The 24921-nt window shown below is 44.5% G+C and overlaps 1 protein-coding gene across 2 annotated transcripts in view; it reads left to right on the top strand.

The window, feature by feature from the left end:
• The window catches only part of GCH1 (GTP cyclohydrolase 1), an 82547-nt gene extending 58468 nt beyond the window's left edge, over nt 1-24079 (top strand). Inside the window, exons 8-9 of one of the 2 annotated variants that reach the window (XM_042989739.1) lie at nt 15059-15209; nt 23987-24079. In XM_042989739.1, coding sequence (XP_042845673.1) covers nt 15059-15209; nt 23987-24034 — 199 coding nt within the window. In that variant the 3' untranslated portion in view covers nt 24035-24079. Of the gene's footprint in view, nt 1-15058; nt 15210-17921; nt 18195-23986 lie in introns of those variants that run through there. The other variant, XM_042989737.1, reaches the window with a different exon arrangement.
• Nucleotides 24080-24921: the final 842 nt, after the last annotated feature.

Below are 24921 nucleotides of genomic sequence, written 5' to 3'. Positions count from 1 at the left end.
ACAGGTGGCATTAGAAGGGACTGTCCTCAGGCAAATATAACATGGGGAGGTGCTGGGGTTAGAAACACAATCTATGATAAATCATTCCCTAATTAGCCTAGAGAAGTGAGTATACACGATGCATAGAAAATGCAATTTAATTATAACCATGTAGTCCTGAACAATATAGATCTAGAAATCATATTGAGTATAAGCAAAAAAGATCAAATTCTGAAAGATCCTCTACATGTCATTGAAAACAACTATATATGTATATATATGTATATGTATATATATATATATATATATATATTTTTTTTTTTTTTACCCCAACAATTCTACTTTTGAGAATTTATCCTTTACATGTATTTGTGTATGTGTCAAAGTGTTGTTTGTGTACAAGGTTTATTCATTTCAGCATTGTTTGTAACAAGAAAGTTCTTGCTTATAAGTCAGCTCTCAACCCAAAGTATGTGAAGTGATCATTTGAGGTTTGGATTGTGATTTTTAGAGTCCTTCCACCTGGAGGTGGATTAGATTTTTGATCCCTGTCCACCTTAATGTCTTGGTCTCACACTGAAGAAAGTTCTGGGATTAGGCAGGTAACTCAGGTGGTTCTTGTTGAGAACCTTTAAAATCCTAAGTTAACATCGCATTCTAAGAAAATAGCTCGTGGACCGGGAGTCCTGGCCTCCTTGATTTACTTTCAGTTTTAGAGGCTGGAACAGGGAAGTCTGGGGGCAGTGGTTCTTCAATAACATGTTCTGTAAGCAGATGAAGTGAGCAATGCAGACTTGTCCTCCTTACTCTTCTTACTCTTTTCCTTTAGGATTGAAAGCAAAGGGCCAAAACTCTTATGTAAAAGCCACATGAGGTATTGTGACATGGAAGGGGAGTGCAGACCTGAGTGCCTGTAATTCTGAACAGACTGTTTATTTTTTAAGCAACATCTGTGTTTCATAATCTGTTTTATAGATATGTAATTGCTCTGATAATTTGCAGTGTACTGAGTTTGGGGAAGATCATTATTAGAGACCTAGAATTTCTGACAGTATTGGGACACAGAGTTCCCCCTCTTAGCTTTTAAAAACATGGAAGAAAACAAAAATATGGATGTGAGAAACGTAACCATGGAATGCTACTTGTCTCTGTGGTGAGAAATATTTACACAGTCATAAAGTAAACACTGATTACTGAGTTAACTAAAAGTTGTAAGATAACCTCTATCTTCATTTGTGACGACACAGTTTAGATAACATCTAACTTGAACAATCAAGAAAGAGCAATTAAGCACATTTTTTAGTTAAGTTACTACAAGGAGATACAGGTGAACCACTTTTAAGACGTTGTTTGTAAATGGGGAGGTGGGGTCGACTCTTGCTTAAATTGTAAACCTGTCGCTTTTTGACTTTTTAAAAAATCGTGTGCCTGTACTTCTTTTGTTCAAAGTTAAAAATATATATCTTTAAAATATATATATACATCTTTATCTACATATATGGAGCCAAGAGAAAAAAGGTAAGTATAGGGTCTGTAACGACTATTTGAAATATCTTTGAACGTTACAGCTGAAGTAAGTTTTGGGGGAAAAAAGGATAAAGATAAAGTATGTGAATTCTTGGATGAAATAAAGAAATCATTGCTTTCATCCGAATTTTTGCATCTTTATTTCTCTGTAATTCTCAGTCCTTTTGGTACGCTAGATCAGGGATTGCAAAACTTTTTCTGCAAAGTGACTGATAGGAAATATTTTAGACTTGGCAGATCATGGTGGTTTCTGTTGCAACTGCTGAACTTTGCCATTGTAGTGTGAAAGCTGCCATAAGGCAATATGTAAATGAACAGATATGGCTGTGTTCCAATTCATTTTTTTATTTTTTATTTTTAGAGAGAAAGAGAAAGAGAGCATGTGCACGTGCAAACCAGGGAGGGGCAGAGGGAGAGGGAGAGAGACAATCTCAAGCAAACTCCACACTCAGTGCAGAGCCCCACGCGGGGCTCCATCTTAAGACCATGAGACCATGACCTTAGCCAAAATTCAGAGTTGGATGCTTAACCAACTGAGCCATCCAGGAGCCCTGGCTATGTTCCAATTTAACTGTATTTATGGACACTGAAAACTGAATCTCATATAATTTTTATGTGTAATAAAACAGTCTTTTTTTTGTTTTAATCATTAAAAAATATAAAAGCCAGGGGCTCCTAGGTGGCTCAGTCGGTTGAGTGTCTAACTTCAGCTCGGGTCATGATCTTGGGGTTCACGGGTTCGAGTCTGGTGTCAGCACAGAGCCTGGAGCCTGCTTCGGATTCTGTGTCTCTCTATATCTCTGTCCCTCCCCTACTCGTGCTCTTTACTCTCTCTCAAAAATAAATAAACATTTAAAAGAGTTTTTAAGTATAAAAAACATTTGTACCTCGTAGACTTTACAAAAGCAGGTGTGGACAGGATTTGGCTAGCAGGCTAGAATTTGCGGACCCCGGCTCTAGATCTAACACATTTGTGTGGTTCTCTCCCATGAACAGCAAGGAGCTGCAACCATATGGGCTGCAAAGAGGAATTTAACCTGAAGTAGGTGAGCGTCAGTTTCCCAGCATTTACAACTATGGAAATGATCCCATAGAAGGCTTTAAAATCCTCTTGGCCTCCTTTTCTCCTCTCCTTCTTCCCTATTCTCATTTATTTTTACTGTTTAGATTATAGAAACATCCCTGTGAATGAAGCTATATTTCAGTGAGTACTTCATTGCTGGAAATTTCACTACCAGAGATAGAAATAATATAGGAAGGAGGCCATGGTATAGAAGCCTGGGTTCTTTGTTCCAGGAGAGCTGGTTTGGGGCACCCTAGCTCCAGAAGCTTCTGAGGGTTTGGGTATCAAGGAGGCTTCATGGATATCAGGCCCTATCTCTGCTCATGGGTTACCAGACCAGGTGGTTCCTGGGAGCAAGGTCCTGTGTGCCCTGACAAGGCTGCCCTGGAGACAGCACCACAGCCCCCTTCCTTGTCGCCTACAGTTGGTATTGATGAGGGAGACCCAGATCTTTTCATACATGACTGTTCCCTTTGGTTTAACCGTGTTGTGTATTGGAGTGCAAAGATGAGTAAGACTGCCCTGTCCTTAAGTCTAGTGAGAGATAATATGGAGAAATATGGGAAACACTTGGATAAAGAGCACTAATGTAGAGCCCACAATGGACAGGGGAGTAATGGAGAAAGAAGGTCAAAGAGGTGGACAGGGGCTAGGCCACAGAAGACCCTGCCTATATGCTTTGCCCAGGGCCTGATCCTGAAGCTCTGGAAAGCTAGTGGAAGGATTTTAAGCAGAGAAGTGTGGTTTGTAATCAGAGTTGGAGGACAGACAGCTTAGGGGGGCCACTGCATTAATTTAGGGGGGATAATGAAGCCCAATCTAGATCAGTGGCAGTGGAGTCTGAGAAAAGCAGACAGCAGAAGAATTTAAGAGGTAGAACCTGAACAGTTTGTTTGCAAATGACTGAAGACAATTAATGTGGGACAGTCCCCAGTTTGGGGCCTTGGGTGTCTGAGAATTACAGTAGTACTGATCACTGAGATTATAATAAGAGAAATGGGCATTTGGGGGTATTTGGGGTAGGGGAAGGGTGGGCAGTAGAGCCTTCAGTTAGTCATCATCATTGAGATCCCTGTGGGACACCCAAGTGCAGATGTCTAGAAATGAAAGTTTAAGAGTGAGGTCTGAGCGGGAGGCAGAGAGGTGAAAGTCAACTGCAGACCGGTGGCTGCTCAAGTTGTACCTGGAGCTGAGTCAGCCAAGAGAGAGCACAGTGAGGACACTGGAGAGATGTGAACTTTCCCAAAGACCATCCATAGTTAGACTCAGGGAACAATGAGAGATGGGTGTGCTCAATGTCCAGATGGGTTTTCCAGAAAGAGAGAATGTGAGGAAATCAAGGTAGATGTATGTAAAAGGTGAATGTATCTATGAGGATGTTTATCCTAGAATTGTTCATATTTAAAAGTTGAAATAACTTAAATATCCAGCAACAAGGACTAAATCATGGCATGACCATGTGATAGAATACCATGCAGCTGTTAAAATATAAAAAATTTATATATAAAAAAAAACCACTGGTGACAGATACATCAAAATGAATAATAGAAAATACTATTTTAGTATTCATATATTATTTATTCAGTACTCACTTAAGTTTTCCTATTTGCCTTCTCTCTTTTCCAGATTGAACACAATAAACTTATATTACATTGGTAGGTAGGCAAACCCACCAGGGTAAGCAGGACAACTGGAGAAGTGCCCATTGGATTCAGTATGTGGAAATCACTGCCAAAGCTGCCTGAAGAGTGAATGGGAAGAGAGGAAGTAGAAACTGCAAGTTTAGACTTAATTCTTTTTTTCTTTTTTCTGAGAGAGAGAGCATGGCATGTGAGTGAGTGGGGGAAGGGCAGAGGGAGAGAGAGAATCTTAAGCAGGCTCCATGCACCAGCATGGAACCCAACAAAGGGTTCCGTATCATGACTGTGTGATCATGACCGTGTGATCATGACCTGACCAAAATTAAGAGTTGGCTGTTTAACTGACTGAGTCACCCAGGTGCCCCATAGATTTTTCTTTGAGGATGGCCATAAAGGGAAAGTGAGACAAAGGGAGTCATGTCTACTGTGGATGAGGAGCTGAGGGAATTACTTTCTCAGGTAGGGAGTCTTATTATTATTATTATTTCTTAAATTTACATCCAAGTTAGTTAGCATATGGTGCAACAATAATTTCAGGGTAGATTCCTTAGTGACCCTTACCCATTTAGCCTATCCCCCCTTCCACAACCCCTCCAGTAACCTTCTATTTGTTCTCCATATTTTTGAGTCTCTTATGTTTTGTCCCCCTCCCTGTTTTTATATTCTTTTTGTTTCCCTTCCCTTGTGTTCATCTGTTCTGTGTCTTAAAGTCCCCATATGAGTGAAGTCATATGATATTTGTCTTTCTCTGACTAATTTCACTTAGTATAACACCCTCTAGTTCCATCCACATAGTTGCAAATGGCAAGATTTCATCCTTTTTGATTGCCGAGTAATATCCCACTGTATATACATATACCACATTTTCTTTATCCATTCATCCATCGATGGACATTTGGGCTCTTTCCATACTTGGCTATTGATAGTGCTGCTATAAACATTGGGGTGCATGTGACTCTTTGAAATAGCATATCAGGTGGGGAGTCTTGATCGAGCCCCTATGTTAAAGAAAAGAATCAGTCTCTCAGGAGAGGTTGTAGGCTACAGGTCTGAAGGGGATTGTTGACGGGGCAGGGAAGGAGAAGAGAAGAAGGAAGAGGGGGCTAGAGCTTATTTATTTTAGGTATGACCTGTGGGCAAGATATAGGAAAGAGGATAGAAAGAATGCAGACAAAATCAATGATGTGTGGGTGTGGAGCGGGGACCAAGGATGTGCATTCTTGAGTGAGATGGCTTCCTGTCTGAGATCTGTGTTTAAATACTGTGGTGGGGGGTGGGGTGGGGCAGGGGCAGGGGTTGGGATACATGAAACAAGATCAGTGAGTCGTTGACAAATGTTGAAGCTGGGTAATGAATAGAAGTTCACTATATGATTCTGCATACTTTTGTAAAATTGCCAAGATTAAATTCAAAAGGGCCCTATCCTTACTTGAAGATAACAGCTGAGTCTGACCTGCATTCTCCTACCTGAGACTGTTAACCCAACTGCTTCCTACTCCAGTATCCCAAACAGTAGAGGCTTCCTGCCTGCCTTGTTTCTTGTCCCAGCCCCTCTGGGGATGGGGCCCTGGGCAAGTCCATGCTGGATGGCAGTTTCTGCAGCAAGGATTCAGTGGCCAGACTAGTAACCTGGAAAAAAACACACAGAATCTTGAATGCAGAACCCCCAAGTAATCCTGGGTCAATAACATCAAAACATGCAATAAAAAGTAAGTTGGCCTGTGTATCCTCCAATCCCCCCTGGGTATTGTGTGGTCCAAAGGTTCTGTGGGCCAAGGGGTCTCTGCATTTGAATTCATGGTGGAACAATAATTGGGGAGAGAATTATCACGTTGTGCTTTGCTCAGGTGTCCCATTCCCAGCCCCAGGACCTGGGCATCACTCTGAAAGGCTTTCATCTTCTCATGTGATTATGGTACCCAGAATAAAAACTTTAGGCCTTTTTTCTTAAGATGGTGCTTTTAAAATTTTTGGCATATAATGGAAGCAGTAAATGCTAGGTCATCATCATCATCATCGTTCCTCGAATAGAACTTTCAAATATCATGTTTTAGGAGCTGATATGTTCTCAGAGTTTATTCCCTTCAAGTCACTCATTTTGTAGATAAAGACACTAGCTCAAGTGACTTGTCCCAGGTCATACAGCTGTTAGTGGCAGGGTAGATGACAAACCTTTCTTCTTGAACATCCCATAGTGAGGATCTAAATCTGCTTGTAACCCTTTCAAAGCCTGGGCCCAAGCAGAGGGTAATGTGGTAAAAGAAATACTGTCCAGAAGCCAAAGGCAACCCCAAAGCAGCTGAAGTCCATTGCTTAGCCTTCTTCAAAACTGTCAAGAGGATTCCTTTCCATAAACCACAGAAAAAAAAATGACAAAACCTCTTGCCTTCATCTACAATATCCATCATGCCTTCAGCAGCCCCAGAACAATCCCCTCCATAATTCAAGCTCTTCCCCAACATTGCTCTCTCCCTCCCATTACCCGTTCCTCCAAAAGAAAGGATACTCCCTCTTTGGGAGGGGGGAGGCACAAGGGAAGTCACCTGACAATTGCAGGCTTGATTTTGGCGGGCTGGCAGAGGAGGCAAGGCTGTGGACAACCCCCATGATAATATCCTCAGAAAGGTAGCTGGGGGTGACAAGGTAGTGATGACAGGCAGGCCATGTATGCCAGAAGTGAGGCCTTTTTAACACACATTCAAGGAAATACATTGAATTGAGAGTTCTGAGACAGCAAAGAAAAGATGTGGAGAGAGCAAGACTATGGGAAACAGAGAAAGGGGTCAAGTAGAAATGCCTTTTCCATGTGCCAAGTCCATCTTCTCCCCACATGGCTTAGACGCCATGGGCATCTGGGTGCCCTGGGTGATGCCTCTGTACAGCCTCCTAGATCCTCTCCCAACAGCCTTAGTGTCAGAACTGCCAGAGATGAAGCTCTTCTATCCATGCATGTGTATGTCTTGGCTTCTTGGCTATGCTTCCTTCCCAAGTAAGCTTCAGATCTGGGGAGGGTCATCCTGGCATCCTGGCTTACTCTCTTTGTTGAGCTGGGGTGTTTGGTGGCCAAGGAAGGATACATATCCAGGTCATCACCTGTGGCTACTCATGGTGGGCCCTTCCCTAGAAGGAGGTGCATCTGGATCTTGTGGAGGGTTGACTATGCCATGATGGGTGCAGGAGAGCCCCGAGGTCCATGGCGAGGGGACCTGAGCCAATCATTGCAGCTCTGTCCAGACTTTCCAGAGGATCTGGATCGAGAGGGAACCACAGGCCTATATTACTCTCTTTCTGTTTATGTGAAAGAAATATTAAGGACTGAACCATATCTACCTTCCTAGGATATATGGGCTTTCAAATAAATAGAGAAATAAAAATAAGGCCAACAAATTCTATAGATAAATGGGCAAAACACTTTTAGGCAGTCTTATCATTAATTAAAATGAATCACCCTCACCCAAAACCTGCCATGTCTCATCAAGACTAATTACAGAATTCATCACTGCCATGAGTGAGTTTTCCTTCCATCCAGCAAGATGCTCACAATCACAAGTTACTATTCCTCATAGCAGGTGGGCAAGAGCAATGACTATCTCTTTGAGTTTTCAGCCAGCAATCAATATGGCATCTTACTGAGCTCATATTATTAAGGAGTGGCCATGGTGGAGGTGGTGGAGTTGATAACAGCTAGTGGGGAGGCCTTCTGTGCCTGAGGTGCATACAGACTAAAGAGAAGATGAGGCTAAGTCATGTGTGGCCATCAGAGAATGGAGAAGTCTATCCTAAGGGCCTGTTGTATGGACTGTTCATTTCTTCATTCATTCAACAGACACTTAATGAATTTTGGGTATGTGCCAGGCATGGTTGTAGATACCAGGAATAGAGCAGAGAAGAAAACACATCCCCTATTTTTGTGGAGGGTGCATTCTATGGGAGTGGAGACAGCACAAAATGATAACATATGGCATGCAGTAATGATAAAATGTTGAGGCAGAGGAATGGACAGATTACTATTTAGGATAAGTGGTCCAGGAAGATCTTTTTTTTTTTTTTTCAGTGTTTATTTATTTTTGAGAGAGAGAGAAAGAGCACACTAGCACGGAAGGGGCAGAGGGCGAGGGAGAATCCCAAGCAGGCTCTGCACTGTCAGCACAGAGCCCAACGCGGGGCTCGATTCCACGAATTGTGAGATTATGACCTGAGCTGAAACCAAGAGTTGGCCAGTTAACCGACTGAGCCACTCAGGTGCCCCCAGGAAGATCTTTCTAATTGGCTGGCAATTGAACAGAGCAGAGAGAAGGTGAGAGCCAAGAGGATACCTGGGGGGAGAGACTGTGAGGGAGCAGTGAGCACCCAGGGCCCAGGTGGGAGTGCATGAAGGAGGAAGCAGTGTGTCTGCTGGGCAGGGAGTGCAGGAGAGTGGGGGCCAGTGGGTTTGGGTCTGAAGGGCTATGTGGGTCATTTAAGTCATTGGCTTTTACTGAGCCATTGTGGGGTGTTGAGAAAGGGCAGGATCTGACTTAGGTTTTACAGGAGCAGCTAGGTTAGTCTGGTAAGAATGGAGTAGGTGGGAAAAGCTGGGTGTAGCCAGTGGCTCATGATATCCAGGGAAGACAGCTGAGAGTGGCTTGAACCAGGGTGGTCACGGTAGGTTTTGAGAAGTGGAGGGATTATGGATGCATTTTCAAGTAGAGCTGACAAGACCTGCTGACAGATTGCATGTGGGGTGTGGGAGAAGGGAAGGAGGCAAGGATGACTCTAAGACCCAGCACGAGCAACTGGAAGAATGGAGTTACCACTGAGGCTCTAGAAAGGATACAGCCAAAGCGACGGTGACCAAAGGGCTGAGACACCAGTGGCTCATGGAAGCAAAGATAAAAATTGGAGTGTATTTATGGATGAATATGTCTACTTGTTGTAATGAGGAAGAGGTTGCAAATTGGTAGGCCCTGGGCTGAATCTGGCTGGTGGACATGTGTGGTCTGGTTCTCACAGTTACTTAATAAGTAACTCAACTCAATTAGTTGATATTTAGAACCAATGGGCTTTTATATAAAAATATGGATTTCCTGCTTCTTTTAGGAAAGTGGAAGTTCTGGCAATCCAGGTGAGGGCTGGTTGGCCCTGGATGACAGCTAGCCCCTTTGGCAGGGTGCCCCCCCCATTCCCTGATTATTTTATAGCTGCTTGCTACCCTCTTTCAATCCCGGTCTCCTCATTTGAAAATAGGAATAACAGTAGTACTTACCTCCTGGGGTTATTAGGAAAATTAACAGACATAACTCATGTAAAGCAACTAGAATACATGGTTATTGACTAAGTATTCAAAAATGCTTGCTTTATTGTTGTTGGTATTATTATCTGTCTGGTCTTGCAGGGCTGTGAATTTGCAGCTCTTGCCAGGAGGATTTCAGAAAGCTGGAGGATGATTCTAACAGGGGTTGAGAGGTGAGTGAAGCTTCCCTTAATAAATAATGGCACCAAACCAGAAAGCAGGAGGGAAGGAGGCACAGCTCCGAGACACTTAGAAAATTGTGTCCGCCTGAGCGCTATCAGCCCCACAGATCAGGGTTCATTTCTCTTCTTCCGCAGAGCTCGGCATAGTGGCCTGGATCACCCAGTGACTCATCTAATAGCCCAGTGAGTTTGCCCAGCTTGCAGCATCACAAATTACATTTGCAGCCTCCTTATCAGGCAAGCTAGGAAATTAAACCTAAACGGCTATGGTGTTGCTAAGTAATATGGCTGCATACACAGACACCCGAGGCTGAGACCATCACAGCCCCATTCAAGCATCATTTCCCACTGTGGCTAATAAGGTTTGAGACCTTCAGAGAAACTGTTATTTTTTTAAGGTCAGAAAATGAGGTTACTTGGTTATAAGCAAAAGAGAGAATTTCCCTTCTAGATGCTATGTGTGTGCATGTGTGTGTGTATGTGTGTGTGTATGAGTGTATGTGTGTTTGTATATGGGTCCCTGTTGGAAATCTATAGTCTTGTGGCTAGTGAAAGTGAGGGGCAGGAAGCCAGTTTGCATTCCTGAACCCCTCTGCCCTGGGCCATCTTTGTCCATTTTAGGGTTTGGCTCCTCATGGACCCACCAAGTGTAAAGCTTGAGGGCATAAATCCAGGGAATGAGGCAATAGTTCCGTGGCCCCCTTAGTTCACACGGGTAAGGATTTAGCATGTGTATCATCACCCCAGTGTGGCTCTTCTGTAACTTAGTATCTCTGCTGGGTGGTGAAGTGTGGTCAGGGGGTTGAGGCATCTGGATCCCATGAGCCCTCTACAAGCTCCCTCTCTAAAAGGAGTCCCTCCATCTTCTCTGATCTGGGCTCCTGGGAAGGGGTGAGAGAGTGAATTCCTATTTAATTAGTATCTTCAATCACATTGTCTTCACAATGCTGCGGATTATTTTTCAAGACTCATTCAGGTTGTGTGAGCCTCACATATTTCTGGTTGGTGAGAAGAGGGTAGAGCTTATAGGCCACTGGAGGGAGATGCCTGCTGTCCAGTGGGTGTGTTTGACTTGTGCGGGTCTGAGGTAAGATCTGAGTTCCATCCTCTGGTAGCTCTTGATAATCTGATCTAGCCAGTCCTGATCCTCACTAAGCAGAAGAAGGTGGAGAATTTCTTCTGGCATTTGTTGTGTGGTATGAGACATGGCTGTGCCCAGATGGGACAAAGACTTTCAGATAAGAGATGTCTCCAAATCAAACTTTCCATATTCCCTTCTTTCCATTTTTTTGATAGGCATGGGCCCATTTCCCTGGGAAAGAGCTGTGCTCTGTTAGAATGAGACTAATCTGTGGGACTACCCCAGCTGGCCATTGGGACATCCCTGTCCACCTCCACGTGAGTGATATGTGACCTCACCTTTATATATCACTCAGGAAACACTTGAACAAGCAGGGGTCATATTTCAGTCCAGTCTTTGGTTTTAACAACTAGTTAGGTGTAGATAATGATATTTAATCATTAAACCACCAACATATCTCATTTTGTAGTGCTTTGCAAACCTTGTGTGGCTGTGAGCTATGATTTGTTTTCATGTGAATGTGACATGGTGCTTGGGTCTTATTGGTTAATTTTCATATAAGTCTTTATTTTTGCCAAATGTTTTCACTACTAATTTGTTGCATAGTAAGTTAAATCAAGAGCTGTATGATTTGTGTCCCCTTTAACACTATTTCTATTTGAAGGCCATATTTAAACAGTGCCCCTTTCTCTGGAGGGCTGTCACTTGGTCCAGTAGATGTGTTTCTTTGGATCGTTCTTTTATGACTTGTGTTGGTCCTGCTGCCAGAAAGACTTCCAGAGAGTGAGCTGGCCCCATGCTGAGTGCCTCTATAGCTCTGCTTACCTTCCTCTGGATGACCAGTGAGTTGCTAAGCACATGCGTCTGCATGGCTATGTACTTGCCCATTTCTGAGGCCTTCAACTCTATCTGAATTCTCTGAGTTGGTATACAGTCTGGATTAGGTTTCCCAGGGGAAGGGAGACCACTGCCTCCACTGGCAGGTTCCTAGCACAGGACAAGAACAACCTCAGGACATCCTGATTCTCCAAGGACCTCAGAAGGCACCACTCCCACCTAGGAGAGTGACACGTTGGTGCAGCAGCCTTGTGTTTTGGGGACAGTCCCACCTCATTCAGAATTGCTTCTATCTCCACCACTGTTGAAACATCCTGGCTAAGTCTAGGGTCCCCACTTTTTCTTCCTTTCCTTCAAAGTCAAGACTGGTCAGCACCTTAGAGATGATGATGCATCTTTAAAGTGATAGCCTTTTACAAAATTCTGATGATGGGGTGCCTGAGTGGCTCAGTCAGTTGAGTGTCCGACTCTTGATTTCAGCTCAGTTCATGATCCTGGGGACGTGGAATCGAGCCCCATGTCAGGCTCTGCACTGAGCATGGAGACTGCTTAAGATTCTCTTTCTTAGTAGGAAACATGGTGCTTTTTGCTACATTTGGTTAAGAGTGAATGAATATGCATCTCCTGTCTATCCACAATTTCATGTGCTCCTGCTGACTGATTTATCAAGGCAGTTGGTCAGGGGTGAAATACCAAAGGCCCTCCAAGTCTCAATTTAGCAAGGAATGTAATATTGAAAACTTTTATGAGGAATTCTTTCTAAATCCTTTGAAACCTAATTCCTAATTCCACCTTTCTAGATTTTATATATTAATTTTTCTGACTTCAATAAATTGTTAACTATCTTCAAATTTTTAATAAACTTATGTATCTTTTTTTTAAAAAAAGTGCTTGTGCACTCTCTAAAATAAAAAAAATTATAAAATTCTGATGGTTTATTGCAGATTCATGGTGGAAAATGAAAATACAGAACAGCACCATCAAAAAAATTAAAAACCACTCATAACCCATCATTAACCCACAGAATACCACTACTAACCTTCTGAAACATCTAGTTCCGGATTTTGTCTATTCACGTACATATATACACACATTTACATATGTATATAATGTATATATTTAAAAATGGGATCATAATATTTTGCTACCTGCTTTTCTCATTAACACTGTATTGGCATTCCCATGCCATTAAAGTATTCTACATCATCATTTTGATTGCCTGTCATTTTTTATATGGATACATTCTGGTTTATTCAGCCTGTTCCCTATTATGGGACATTTAGGTCGATTCCAGTCCTTTTTTTGTCGTTACAATCATTGACGTAAGGGACATCCTTGAGGTATGTCAAAGGTTAGCACATTTTTAAAAGACTTTGATATTGCCAAACTATTTTCCTGAAAGGGTATACATATTACTGACCAGCTGTGTATAGATGCCTTTTATTGCAATTTAAAACATATTTGCCAATTTAATAGGTGAAAAATGAACATCTCCTTGTTAATTTTAATATCGTGGAATGTGCGAGGTTAAACATTCTCCCTGCCATTAATTGGCTGGCGGGGATATTTCGTGCTCCCCTGCTTCTAGATGATGGAGTTTAAAACTGTTGTTAGTTACCACTTAGGAAGATAAAATTGGGGCATGCTGCCAGGGAGCTGAGGGTAGTTAAAGTGGTCGCTATTAGACTTCAGAGCCTAAAACCAATCTTCCTAAGTGTGTTTTCAATCATCCCTGAGTGGGTCTTCTAATCTGAGGGTATCTTCTCCTCCAGGCCTCCTGTAGGTCAGAACCTGACGGAGCATGACGTGGAACACAAGAGGCATGGGGAGGCGTCTTGATATAGACAGGGTGCGTGGCTCACTAATGGATTGATATCCTATACCTCCAGTCATTCCCCTTTTTCTTCCCCTCATTCACGCAGATAATCACATATTGAATATCTTTCATTTTGCTTTATGGTGTCTATTTCCTTATATGATGGAGTAACTCGAGTGTTTGATGTCATTGTTGTTATTTTGTGTCTGCCCAGGAGGTAGTTGAGAACCAGCTGTGTATGAATACCAGGCTTCTACTGTTTCTAGGTATGCAAACTCACAGGGCTAGGTGAGGAGAGAGGTCACAGCAGGGGAGCCGGATTTGGGAGGTGCGTTAAAGGCAGAGGGTACACTCTGGATCAGATCTGTAATCTGTAATATGCAACATGTTGAGAGGACCAGCAATCCTGGGGTGGCATGGCTGGGCTTTGAGGACATATTGATGTACCATGCTCCTTTCATGATACAAAAATGACTTTCATGCAATTCATTCTTGTGTGAAGGTCCAGGGTGGATCTAGAAGACAAAATCATGAGGTATTTTGCCAGTTTCAATAACCAAGTTTTTGGGGAGAAAACGAATGGCTGGGGTGGGGGGGGTGGTGAAAGCCTGGAAGGCGGTGAAATCTGAGGGGATGCTGGCTTCCCTCCAGCTGAAGCAGGCTCTTGTGAAGGCTGGGCTAGAATGGCCCGTCCATCATCGCAAACTGACGGGTGTTCCCAGAAGAGCCGCTGAGGTGTGAGAGAAACTGCCTTGTTACCAGGAATGTGGGAAAGAGTGGAGGTTTTATGTATAATTTCCTTTTCTCAGAATCCAAAACAGTCATAAATAAGCCCAAAGAGGCAACAGGCAGGAGAATGAAACATGAATGCCTATCATTTCTGAGGAGCTAGAAACTGAGAAGAATTCAAATAGATCTTTCACTGTGGATTTGGACTCTGAAGTAACTTGGCCAAAGCTAAATGTAGTCAGTTTACAAAAAGGGCTCTGCGAGGTGACATAATGCCACAGAGATGAAGATTTTCACAGTGGAAAAAACAGGTTTGGCACAGACAAGCTCTAAACTCTTTGGAAATCATAATCCTGTACTCTCCACAGATCCTTGAGAGTTAAAGGCTAAGACTGTTAGAACATCATGACAGGGTTTTACATCAGTCCTCCTTGCTGTGAAAGGACTTGGGTCTTTTGGTGTTGAATGCACAGAGGAGAGGATTTGGGAGGGCTGGTGGCACAACAGTTGGCTGCCTTGAAGAGAACTGCCTCTTGGAAGAATCTAGAGGCATTTGGTTGAACTTAGTGGTGTGCCAGCATTTATTATTAATCACACTGAAACTGCTTTTTCTTTGTCTTGTATTTTCTTGTAAATCTGACTTGATCTTCATAATATAAGATATTTTCCAGAGCTTTATTGAATTTCAGTTTTTTAGTCGGGATTTGAACAACTGCTGAGGCTCATGGGAGGGGCAGTTTTATAACATACATGGAGAGGAAGGAGGAATGTGTGTTTTATAAGCCAAGGTAGCATGTGTTTAAGGGGTCAGGCATGGACCCTCAGGCCTGATAGGGGCGCTGTGGAACAGTGGTGGGCAGAGTAAAAATCATAGAGTCATGCCACAGTATAGTAGTCCTCCTTATCTGTGGTTATGCTTCCTGTGATTTCAGGTACCCACTGGTCAACCAAGGTCTGGAAGCAGATTGTCAGAAGGTCACTAGTAGCCTAACACTACGTCACAACACCTGCATCATTCACCTTATTTCATCTCTTCATGGAAGCATTTTATCATCTCATGTCATCACAAGAGGAGGAAGAAGGGTGAGTACAGCGCTCCTTTCGCAGTACAAAAATGGACTTTCATGCAATTCATTTCAGTCAGAAGTTCCAGGGATGGATTTGGAAGACAAAAATCATAAGATATTCTGAGAGAGGTCACATTCATGTAACTTTTATTGCAGCCTATTGTTATAATTCTATTTTGTTATTAGTTGTTGTGACTCTTACTATGTGACTCTTACTATGCCTAACTTATAAATTAAATTTTATCATAGGTATGTATGTACAAGAAAAAAAAAACATAGTATCTATAGGGATTGGTACTATATGTGCTTCTAGTCATTCCCTGGGGGGCCTTGGAACATGTCCCCCATGGATAAGAGGGGGGGCCACTATAGGTGCCATTGGACGCTTAGCTCCCACTCCACCTGGAGATGTCAAGGCCTTGTTTTCTGTCCCAGGGTCTGTGTGTAACTGGGATGGGAGACCCTTTTACTTGAGAGCTATTATCTTTGCTGCATGATTAGACTCTCCTGACCTTAGTTCTCACTTGTAAAATGAAGTAATAATAGTATCCATCTCAAGGAATTGTGTGATTAACTGAGTTAATACCTTTAAAAAAGAAAGAGCACTTAGAGCACAGAGTGAACAAGTCATGCATGTTAACTATTATGATGACGGTAGTAGTAATGACCATCCCTATTGGATATCACAGATGGAGGCAGCCTAGGGTGGTTACATGATGTCGCTGTCTCCTGGCAAGGATCCAATGAATCCCCGCTTTACACCTCCATGGCTTTGCTGAGGACATGGTGAAGAGTGTGAGGACTGTTGTTCTATCTACTTCTGGAAGGGGCTGATGGAGAAATAACCAGGCCTGTGAGTTTATACAACAGTGGGTCAAAGTGTAAAACTTGACCTTGAGAATTTCATTAATCTCTTCAATTATATTGAAGGCAGCAGAGAAGTCACTTCTCACACGGGTCCCCAAGAATTAAAAGAGTAAATGCTGTCCTCTAACTCTTGGCCTTGCCACTTATCAGCTGTGTCAACTTGGGCCGGTTACTTAACCTCTCTGAACTGCAGTTTCTTCATTTGTAAAATGGGAAGACTATAGCATTGTTGGAATTACTGAATCAGATGATATCTGTAGAGTTAATAGCAAATTAAGTTCTTGGATCCAGGCGACAGCTCAATAGAAGCCTGTTATCATGCCTATTACTATTTTTATTATAAATGCTTATAATTACAAGCTACCTTTACAGTTTTCAATTTACAACGCAGGGAACAGGTTACTTTCACAGCAGGGCTTGTCCTGTGACGATCTTCTCCATCACCTTAAAAGATGTTCACATTCGTAGGAATTCCCTTACCTGGGCTGGGCCTGACCCTCAGAACTCTGTGGTTGTCTATGTGAAGATGGGCATTATCCATGGGAAGATTTCCATGCAAAAGCGTCCTGGTTGCACAAGGGTTGGGTCCAAGTCATCCTGCCTCTGCGAGTGTCTACAGCCCCAGGGAGTGGGTCATGGCTCCTACTGGATGATTAGGACTTTTGAGGACTTTTGAGGACTTTTGAGGTGTCCAGACTCAAACCCTCCTCACCATTGACTCTTTCCACTGGGCAAATTCCTAGGAGTAGACTGGCAGGATTACATGGTGTTTGTTTAACTTTTTTTTTTTTTTTTTTTTTTTTTAAGAGAGAGAGAGAGAGAGAGTGCATGAGCTGGGAAGAAGGGCAGAGGGAGGGAGAGAGAGAATCTCAATCCTACATGGGGCTCAATCCTATGACCCTGGGATTATAACCTGAGCCAAAATCAAAACTCAACTGACTGAGCCACTCAGGCACCCCTGTTTAATGCTAAAAAAACTGCCAACTGTTGTCCAACATGGTTGTACCATTTTATATCCCCTCCAGTTCTAACTGTATCATCTCTTCAGCCTCATTTTCCATTCTTCCCCTTACAGCAAAGTCAGTGCTTTCCAAACTTCAAGAAAAAAATCTATCTATCTATCTATCTATCTATCTATCTATCTATCTATTTTAACTTTAACATTTATTTATTTCAGAGAAAGAGAGAGGGGGAGAGACAGCATGAGCAGGGGAGGGGCAGAGAGAGAGGGAGACACAGAATCTGAAGCAGGCTCAAACTCATGACCTGAGCTGAAGTCAGATGCTCAACCAACTGAGCCACCCAGACACTCCATATATATATATATATATATATATATATATATATATATATATATATATATTTTTTTTTTTTTTTTTTTTTTTTTTTTTTTTAAGAAGCAGAACTTTAAAAATAACAAAGGCCATACCTAGACACCCAGTAAATAAAGCAGAGGGAGATAGATGTTTTGGCTGAAGGGTTGGGGGAGGTGCATGGAGCCTGAAGCTGTGAGGCACCTCTGCCCACCCTGGGGCTGAGGGCAACACAGAGTGAAGACCCCTTCTAGGTCACAAGCATGAGTTAAGTTCAGTTGGATTTAACTTTCAGTTGAATTCTGGGCCTGTCAGAGAAGCCATGATATTGTCCTGGCTTGGGCTGCCAACATCTCTGCTAGCCATGCTAAAAGCCTTCCGTGGGGGTCATCCAAGCTGGGGGCAGAGGGCGAGCCCCTAAGAGGAGGACCAAACGCAGCAGGCTTGCTATGGGGATGATGTTTCTTACGGGACGGAAAAGATTTTCAGGATATGAATGCTACTTTTCCACCACCGTGGTGTGTCAGTCAAACTTACTCCGTCTGCAGGACAAATATCAGAAGCTGTGGGACTCCAGATACCAGGGACAAAGGAACAAATTGGGAACATTGTGCACAAAAAAGATTTTAATAAAGATTGAACTGGCTCCTCGAGTAGATTCTGCCACTCTTCTTATTGTGATCTTGACAGTGATGCAGGGCGGGAATGAAAAGGCTGAGCCTGAGGCGATTCATATTCCTGGCACTGACAGGTGAGTGTAGCCTAAATGGTGGCTGACAACAGAGGGGCCTTTGCAACGGTGCTCGAGGGACACCCTCTCTTCCCGCCAAGATCTCCCCTCTCTGCCCTCACCACCCAGCCCCACCTGGCTCAGGGCTCCAACGCTGAGGCCTCAGTGTGCATGGGGAGCTTGACGAAAGCAGATACCTGGGCTCTTAACCTTCACTCAGCACCCCTTGGGTAGGGACCTGAGGAGCTGTGTTTTCACCAAGCCCTCCACATGTGTCTTCTTCCTCCACCTTTCACCTTTTATTGTGGAAACGTTGAAACATGTACAAAAGTAGTTGGAATAATATCACAACCCCCTGAGTATTTACAGCCCAGCTCCAACAGGTACCAATACGGACAATCTTGTGTCATCTCTAACCGTTCCCTTCTTTTCTTCTTGTATTAATTTTGAGTCAAATCCCAGACATCACATTATTTCATCCATAGACAGATCAGTATGTATGGCTAAGAGATCAGGGCTTTTTTTTTTTTTTTTAAAGATATATCCACAGTATCAAATCTCACCCAACAAATGAGCAGTAATTTCTGGGTGTTTCTTATACAAAGTCAAGTGAAAGGACCACAGTCCTAAGTGCTCTTGTCCAGTTGGAAAGTCACCTCCTCAGCTAGCAGGAGCCACCCTGACACGTGCTAGAGGAGGATGTGCATTTTTTTTTTTTAATATTAGTCATCTTTAACTTTTATTTATTTATTTTTTTAACGTTTATTTTTTTTTGAGACAGAGAGGGACAGAGCATGAACGGGGGAGGGTCAGAGAGAGGGAGACACAGAATCCAAGACAGGCTCCAGGCTCTGAGCTGTCAGCACAGAGCCCAACACAGGGCTCGAACTCACGGACCGTGAGATCATGACCTGAGCCAAAGTCGGATGCTTAACCGACTGAGCCACCCAGGCACCCCAGATGTGCATTTTTTTTAAAGTTTATTTATTCAGAGAGAGAGAGAGAGAGAATGCAGAAAGGGCAGAGAGAGAGGGAATGAGAGAATTCCAAGCAGACTCTGCACTGTCAGTGTGGATCCCCATGTGGGGCTCAAACTCATGAACTGTGAGGTCACAACCTGATCTGAATCCAAGAGTTAGAAGCTTAACCGACTGAACCATCCAGGTGCTCCCCGGGATGTGCCTTTTTAAAGCTGGCAGGAGCGCTACTTCTGGAAATCTACACTTAAAAGAGAAAAATAGCACAAAGTCACGCTGATTACTTGCACTGCAAAAGTGTCCCTGACTCTCAGGCCTAGGAATCTGGGAGTCTTGTAGTAGAAGCCTTCTATTTATTTTTCAGACAAATTCTGTATTCTAACCTAAAGGGCAGAAGGACAGCCGTTGAGTTTCCTAGGGATAGTCAGTCTCTGGGGCTACTAGTATGACGTCACTCTGCGGGTTCTCTGAAATGACCCTAGTTTTCAAACGTCTGGTTAGGAAACCTGGGCTTGATTCCTATATGGCTCTCCAGTTTATGTGTTGTGTAGTTTTCTTATGTGCATTATAGACGATGGCCTTTGCCCCAGTGAGCTCACAGGGGTGTTTGCCTGACAGTAGATACCATGGCTGGTATACGTACCTGCTGGAGTCCAGGGAGGGTGTGATGATGCTGGTCATGTGCTCTCCTACCTGGTTGTGCTCACTGCCCCTCCGCCCCCGGAGCCCACCCACAGCTTTGCAGGCCCACCTTCACTCCTGGATCTCTAGTCACGGTTTCTGTCAGGAGCTCAGCAGGAGCCAACTGCACTTCCCTGATGCCCAGAGTCCCCAAAGCTGGTGGGCGGAGCAGGCCCTGTTGGGACACCTGCCTTACTTGCTCCCCTTCAGGAGCCCTTTGCACTGCATGGTGTGAATCTCCCTGGCCGACTGTCTTGTCTCTTCCTGGTAAGAGCACAATTGCCCATACATGAAGACCTCAGACGTAAGACTGGTTTGGCCTTGGCTAACCAGGTGTCCCTCGATTCCAGGGAGGGGCAGGGAACGAGGAAAGGGAGCTTTGCCAGTGGAGGAGCCTGCATGAGGAGACAGCGAGATGCCAGGGTCTTCTCATGCTGTCTCTCCTCAGAGGCAAATAGTGTTCAGTCGTAAGCAAACAGGAAGATGAGTTCACCCGTGTGGAACCCAGTGCAGTGAGGCCAAAGGCTCAAAGTCCCCTGATAACAGTTTCTTCCTCTCAGCAGAGGCCCGGTTGTGTCTGGAGAGTGGTCAAAGGAGTAGCTGTGGACAGAGTCACTTCTCTGCCTGCTTTTAGATGCCTGGAGAGGCCAAGGTGTATCTCCCAAAGGGCCTAGTCTGTCCAGAAGTGACTGTTTATTGACTGGCTGGACATTCTATTCCTAGAGGCAAACAGACACCCCCCCCCACCCCCACGAAACCTGGTGTTTCTGAGGAGGTTCACAACAGCCTACTGGCACAGCTCAAGCAAAGGTATCTAGTATCCACCTGGTGAAACCTAGGCATGACTTCGGGGGTTGTCAAAGAAGAGGCAGGCCATGGGGGAGATGGCCTTGGCTTTGGAACTAGTAGGTCCCAGATTCCATTTCGTGCCAGTGGAGTGGGGGGCGGGGTGTCAGTTGGTATAACCATAGCAGAGGAGCGTTTGATGATGTCACTCAAGATCACAAATGCATGTATCCTTCGACCCAGAAATTCTGCTTGAGCAAAAGGACATACGTCAAGGAGGCTCACTGTGGTGTGTTAGTAATAGCAAGAGCTTGGCAACATCTAAATGCTCATTGGTAGTGGACAAGTTAAATAACCTGTGGTTCTTCCATACCATAGACTTTTAAAAAAGAATGAGGCAGCTCTATACATTTACTGCTACAGAATGATCTTCAGAGATATTGAGTGAAAAAAGGCAAAGTCCAGAATAACGTATAGTATGCTACCTTTTGTGTTTTGTAAAAAAGATTCCTTTTATATGCATAGAACATGTATGGACAAATAGCCAGAAACTGAAAACCCAGTTTATCCCTGGAGCAGTGACCTGGGGGGGGGGGGAGGGGGGAGCAGTGGTGGGAGGGAAATGTATTTTTTACTATAAATGCCTTTGTAAAATCTGAGTTCTGTACTATTTGTGTATGTATGTATTTATTTTTTAACGTTTATTTATTTTTGAGACAGAGAGAGACAGAGCATGAACGGGGGAGGGGCAGAGAGAGAGGGAAACACAGAATTGGAAGCAGGCTCCAGGCTCTGAGCCATCAGCCCAGAGCCCGACGCGGGGTTCGAACTCACAGACCGTGAGGTCGTGACCTGAGCTGAAGTCGGACACTTAACTGACTGAGCCACCCAGGCGCCCCTGTATGTATTTAGAATAAAGTACATTTGAATAAAATTTCTGACATTTATAGGCTGTGTGACTTTGGGCAAGTCACTTACCTCCCTAAGCCTCATCTGTAGAATCGGGTAAGATTTCTGTTACAGTATTGCAATAATGATGAGAACTAATGGAGAGGAAGTGCCTTGTGCAGGATGTGCTGGTGAAGGGGATTCAGCCAGTGGAGCTTCCGTGTTTGTTTATGATTATATTTTAAGTTGTTACCATCTGGATACCAGGGTGGGGAGAACAATCCTGGGCTGGGAGAGATGGTGGTTTGGAAAACCGTGGACACCTCAAGGGCAAGGATGGCCTCTTCATCCCCTCCATGCCTGGGCCACGCAAACCTGGGCTGTTTGGGTGGTGCTGTTGTCCCTAGCTGCCTTCTCTGAGCAAATGTATGAGTAGTTGAGAATGCTCTATCCGCTAGAGGGCGTCGGCTACTGGGTTGCTTCTCTTATCTCTGGAATTTCTTCTTGGGCTGCCAGAATGTGAGAGGAGATTTGCCAGGGAAAATGTTTAAGGTGACCTTTTCCTCAGTACAGTGACCATGAATACATTGCTTATTGGTTCTTGTTAGGCCTGGGGGATTCCTAATCACCAAAGGTGCTGTAGGAACCGGCATAACCCTGGGGATGGGTGTGTGTGTGTGTGTGTGTGTGTGTGTGTGTGTGCCTATGTGTATACATGGGCTTGCATGGTGTACATGTGTGTACACACGTACATGAGTGTGTGTGGGTGTTTGTGTGTGTGTGCACGAGGCTGTGTGATGTGTGTTTGCATGCATGAGCATGCATGGTATACATATATATGTGTGAGTACAGGGCCCTGGGTTGTGAGTTCTGGGTCAGTTAGCCTCTGCCTGAGGGGTGCTCTGCCCCGAAATGGACTGAGCTGCTCCAGGCTTCCAAGCAGTCAGGCTATAGGACCCATACCTTACATTTGGAGAATGCTTTATATTCTTAGATCCCTCCATCTATCCTGGATCACTGCTTCTCACTGGACCTGTTCATCCACCATTTCTTGCCTCCCTGTGCCTTTATGAATAACCTTTCCCCCAGACGGGAGGAGGAAGGGATCACCAAGAGAATTCCATGTCCCAGGTAAATCATGCTCCAAATGCTCTTCTCTGGAGGATAATGTGCCCCAGCTTCTGCTGGTGCTGGCTGGGGCACCTACTAGACTGTGTCTGTGCCCTCTGCCTCCACCTCTCCACTCACAGCAGATCCAGAGGGGCTAGAGGACATTTTCTTTCAGTAGTCTCTCGGTGACACATCATGGGAGCTCACAGCTCCTGACTCTTAGACCAAATCTCCAAGATTAAGCAACAGCTGTGGATTCCAAGGGGGATGAAGAAATGGTCTGTCCCCAGGATGCCTAGCTTTTGTAGGTGCTTCTAGGCCAGGGAGCATGCTGGGAATGGCCCCAAGTTCTGACTTTGTAGCTTATGACTCCGGCCGTTGACTAAAGAGGTGTGGACTGGATGGCACTTAGGGTTTGTAGTAATGATGACAATAATAGCCAGTAACACTCAAGAAGATATCCTACGTGTTTGACAGACACTGCTCTAGGTGCTTTGCAAACATCAACTCATTTAATCTTCTGAATACAGAGGATTCAATACCTCCTCAGCTATTTAATATCCCATTGGGTATTACTCCCATTTCACAGATAGGGAAATGGAGGCACAGAAATGTGATATGATTTACCTAAGGACACACAGCTGGTAAGTGGCATAGCTAGGAACTGAACTCAGGAAATCAAGCTCCAAAGCTCCAGTGATTCAAAGCTGGTCTATTCAGGTTCACAGCACTTCTTCGAGGCACCCAGAAGGGGAGAAATCTCATTTTAAAGATTAAGAAAGCTCTTGGGGTGCCTGGGTGGCTCAGTTGGTTAAACATCCAACTCTGGCTCAGGTCACGATTTCATGGTTTGTGAGTTCAAGCCCCGCATTGGGCTCTGTGCTGACAGCTCGGAGCCTAGAGCCTGCTTCAGATTCTGTGTCTCCCTCTCTCTCTGCTCCTCCTCCACTTGAGCTCTCTCTCTCAAATAAACATTAAAAAATTTTTTTTTAAAAACACATTAAAGGTGAAGGAAGCTAGATTCCAAAATGGATACAACGCTTGCAGTTTCATAGGCTCTTCTCCACAGTCCTAGTCAAGGAACACCCCATTCAGAATAAATCTGAAAAGCAAGGCACCTTGAATACGTGTCTGAATTGGGGTTGGGGCGTATGTTGGGAGCCGAAGAACCTTTCCTGCCCAGGAGCCAGGGTCCCATGGGCAGTCTCTCTAAAGGTACATCTGAGAGCGTGGGAAGCTGCCGTGGCCTTCCGCACCTCCTCCAGCAGGAGAGGCCAAGCCGTTCTTCCCTCCCGGGTCTCCTCCTCTGGCTGAAGGGAGGGGTTCCGTTGAAGCTTCTTTACTCCCGGCATAGCTAGTGGAGGAGGGTGGGAAGCCACTGCAGGCACTTTGGCGGCTCTACTGGCGGTTCCTTTTCATTTAATTTTATTTTTTGAGTCAGTCCCTCAAAACTACCAGGTTTGCTGGCTTCCTGCTGGCTCTCCACTGAACCCAGCCTTTGAATGGGGGACCGAGTCCGAACAGCCTCAGACGTGCCCTGAAGGTGAGAACCGCTGCTCATAAAAGCACCTTTCATAGCATTAAATTCCTCTGCTTCGGAGTCTTTGAACCTGGAGTGATCCACAGGTTGCAGCCCAGCTGGAGATGTGTGATAAAAGAAATTGGCCTGCTCAGAGTCCAGTGGGAGCTGTCAGAGGAGGAGAGTTTGACAATGTGAAGCTGGGCCTGGTTCTGAGACCCCGGTAATTCCACAGCATGGGTGGACAGGAGGTCACCCACGCATTCAGGACACTGCCTAGTCCAGTGACACCACTTCAAGCTCCTCCAGACTTTGAGGGCCTGAAGAGAGGCAGTGAACCCAGATCAAATGACCAGAGTGTGTGTATGTAACGGACCCACATTCCCCGACAGTGGGGATGGATGACTGGCTAGACAGGGACCCCAGAACCTGATCCGTCTGGGCCCAGGGTAGGACTACACTTTCCAGATCCGTTGAAGTCAAACGTGGCCATGTGAGTTTCTTTGGCTGGTAAGGAGTGAGCTGGTGGAAGCCAGTCCTTCTTTTCCACTGCCGGGGCAAACATCAGTGCTTGGGTCGGGGGGCAGTTGTGCCAGCCTGGGTTCTAGCATGTGCTACATGGAGCAGAGGCCCCAGCTGACCTGTGATGGTAGTGCAGCCCAGCGAGAAGTCAGTCTTTGTGGTTTCAAGCCACTGAAAATTTGGGGATGTCTGTTAATGCAGCATAATCTAACTAATACTGACATTCATGGATAACCAGATTGATGAACTCCGACTGTGGATCACTTAGCTAGTGTGGTATGCATCCCAAGCAACAAAATTTGTTAACCTAAAGTGCACATAATTTCTGAAATTGA

Source organism: Panthera tigris, chromosome B3 (genome assembly GCF_018350195.1).
Source record: "Panthera tigris isolate Pti1 chromosome B3, P.tigris_Pti1_mat1.1, whole genome shotgun sequence".
NCBI lineage: Eukaryota > Metazoa > Chordata > Mammalia > Carnivora > Felidae > Panthera > Panthera tigris.
The sequence above is the reverse complement of the archived record's forward strand: the minus strand, read 5'-3'. Positions and strand labels throughout refer to the sequence as shown.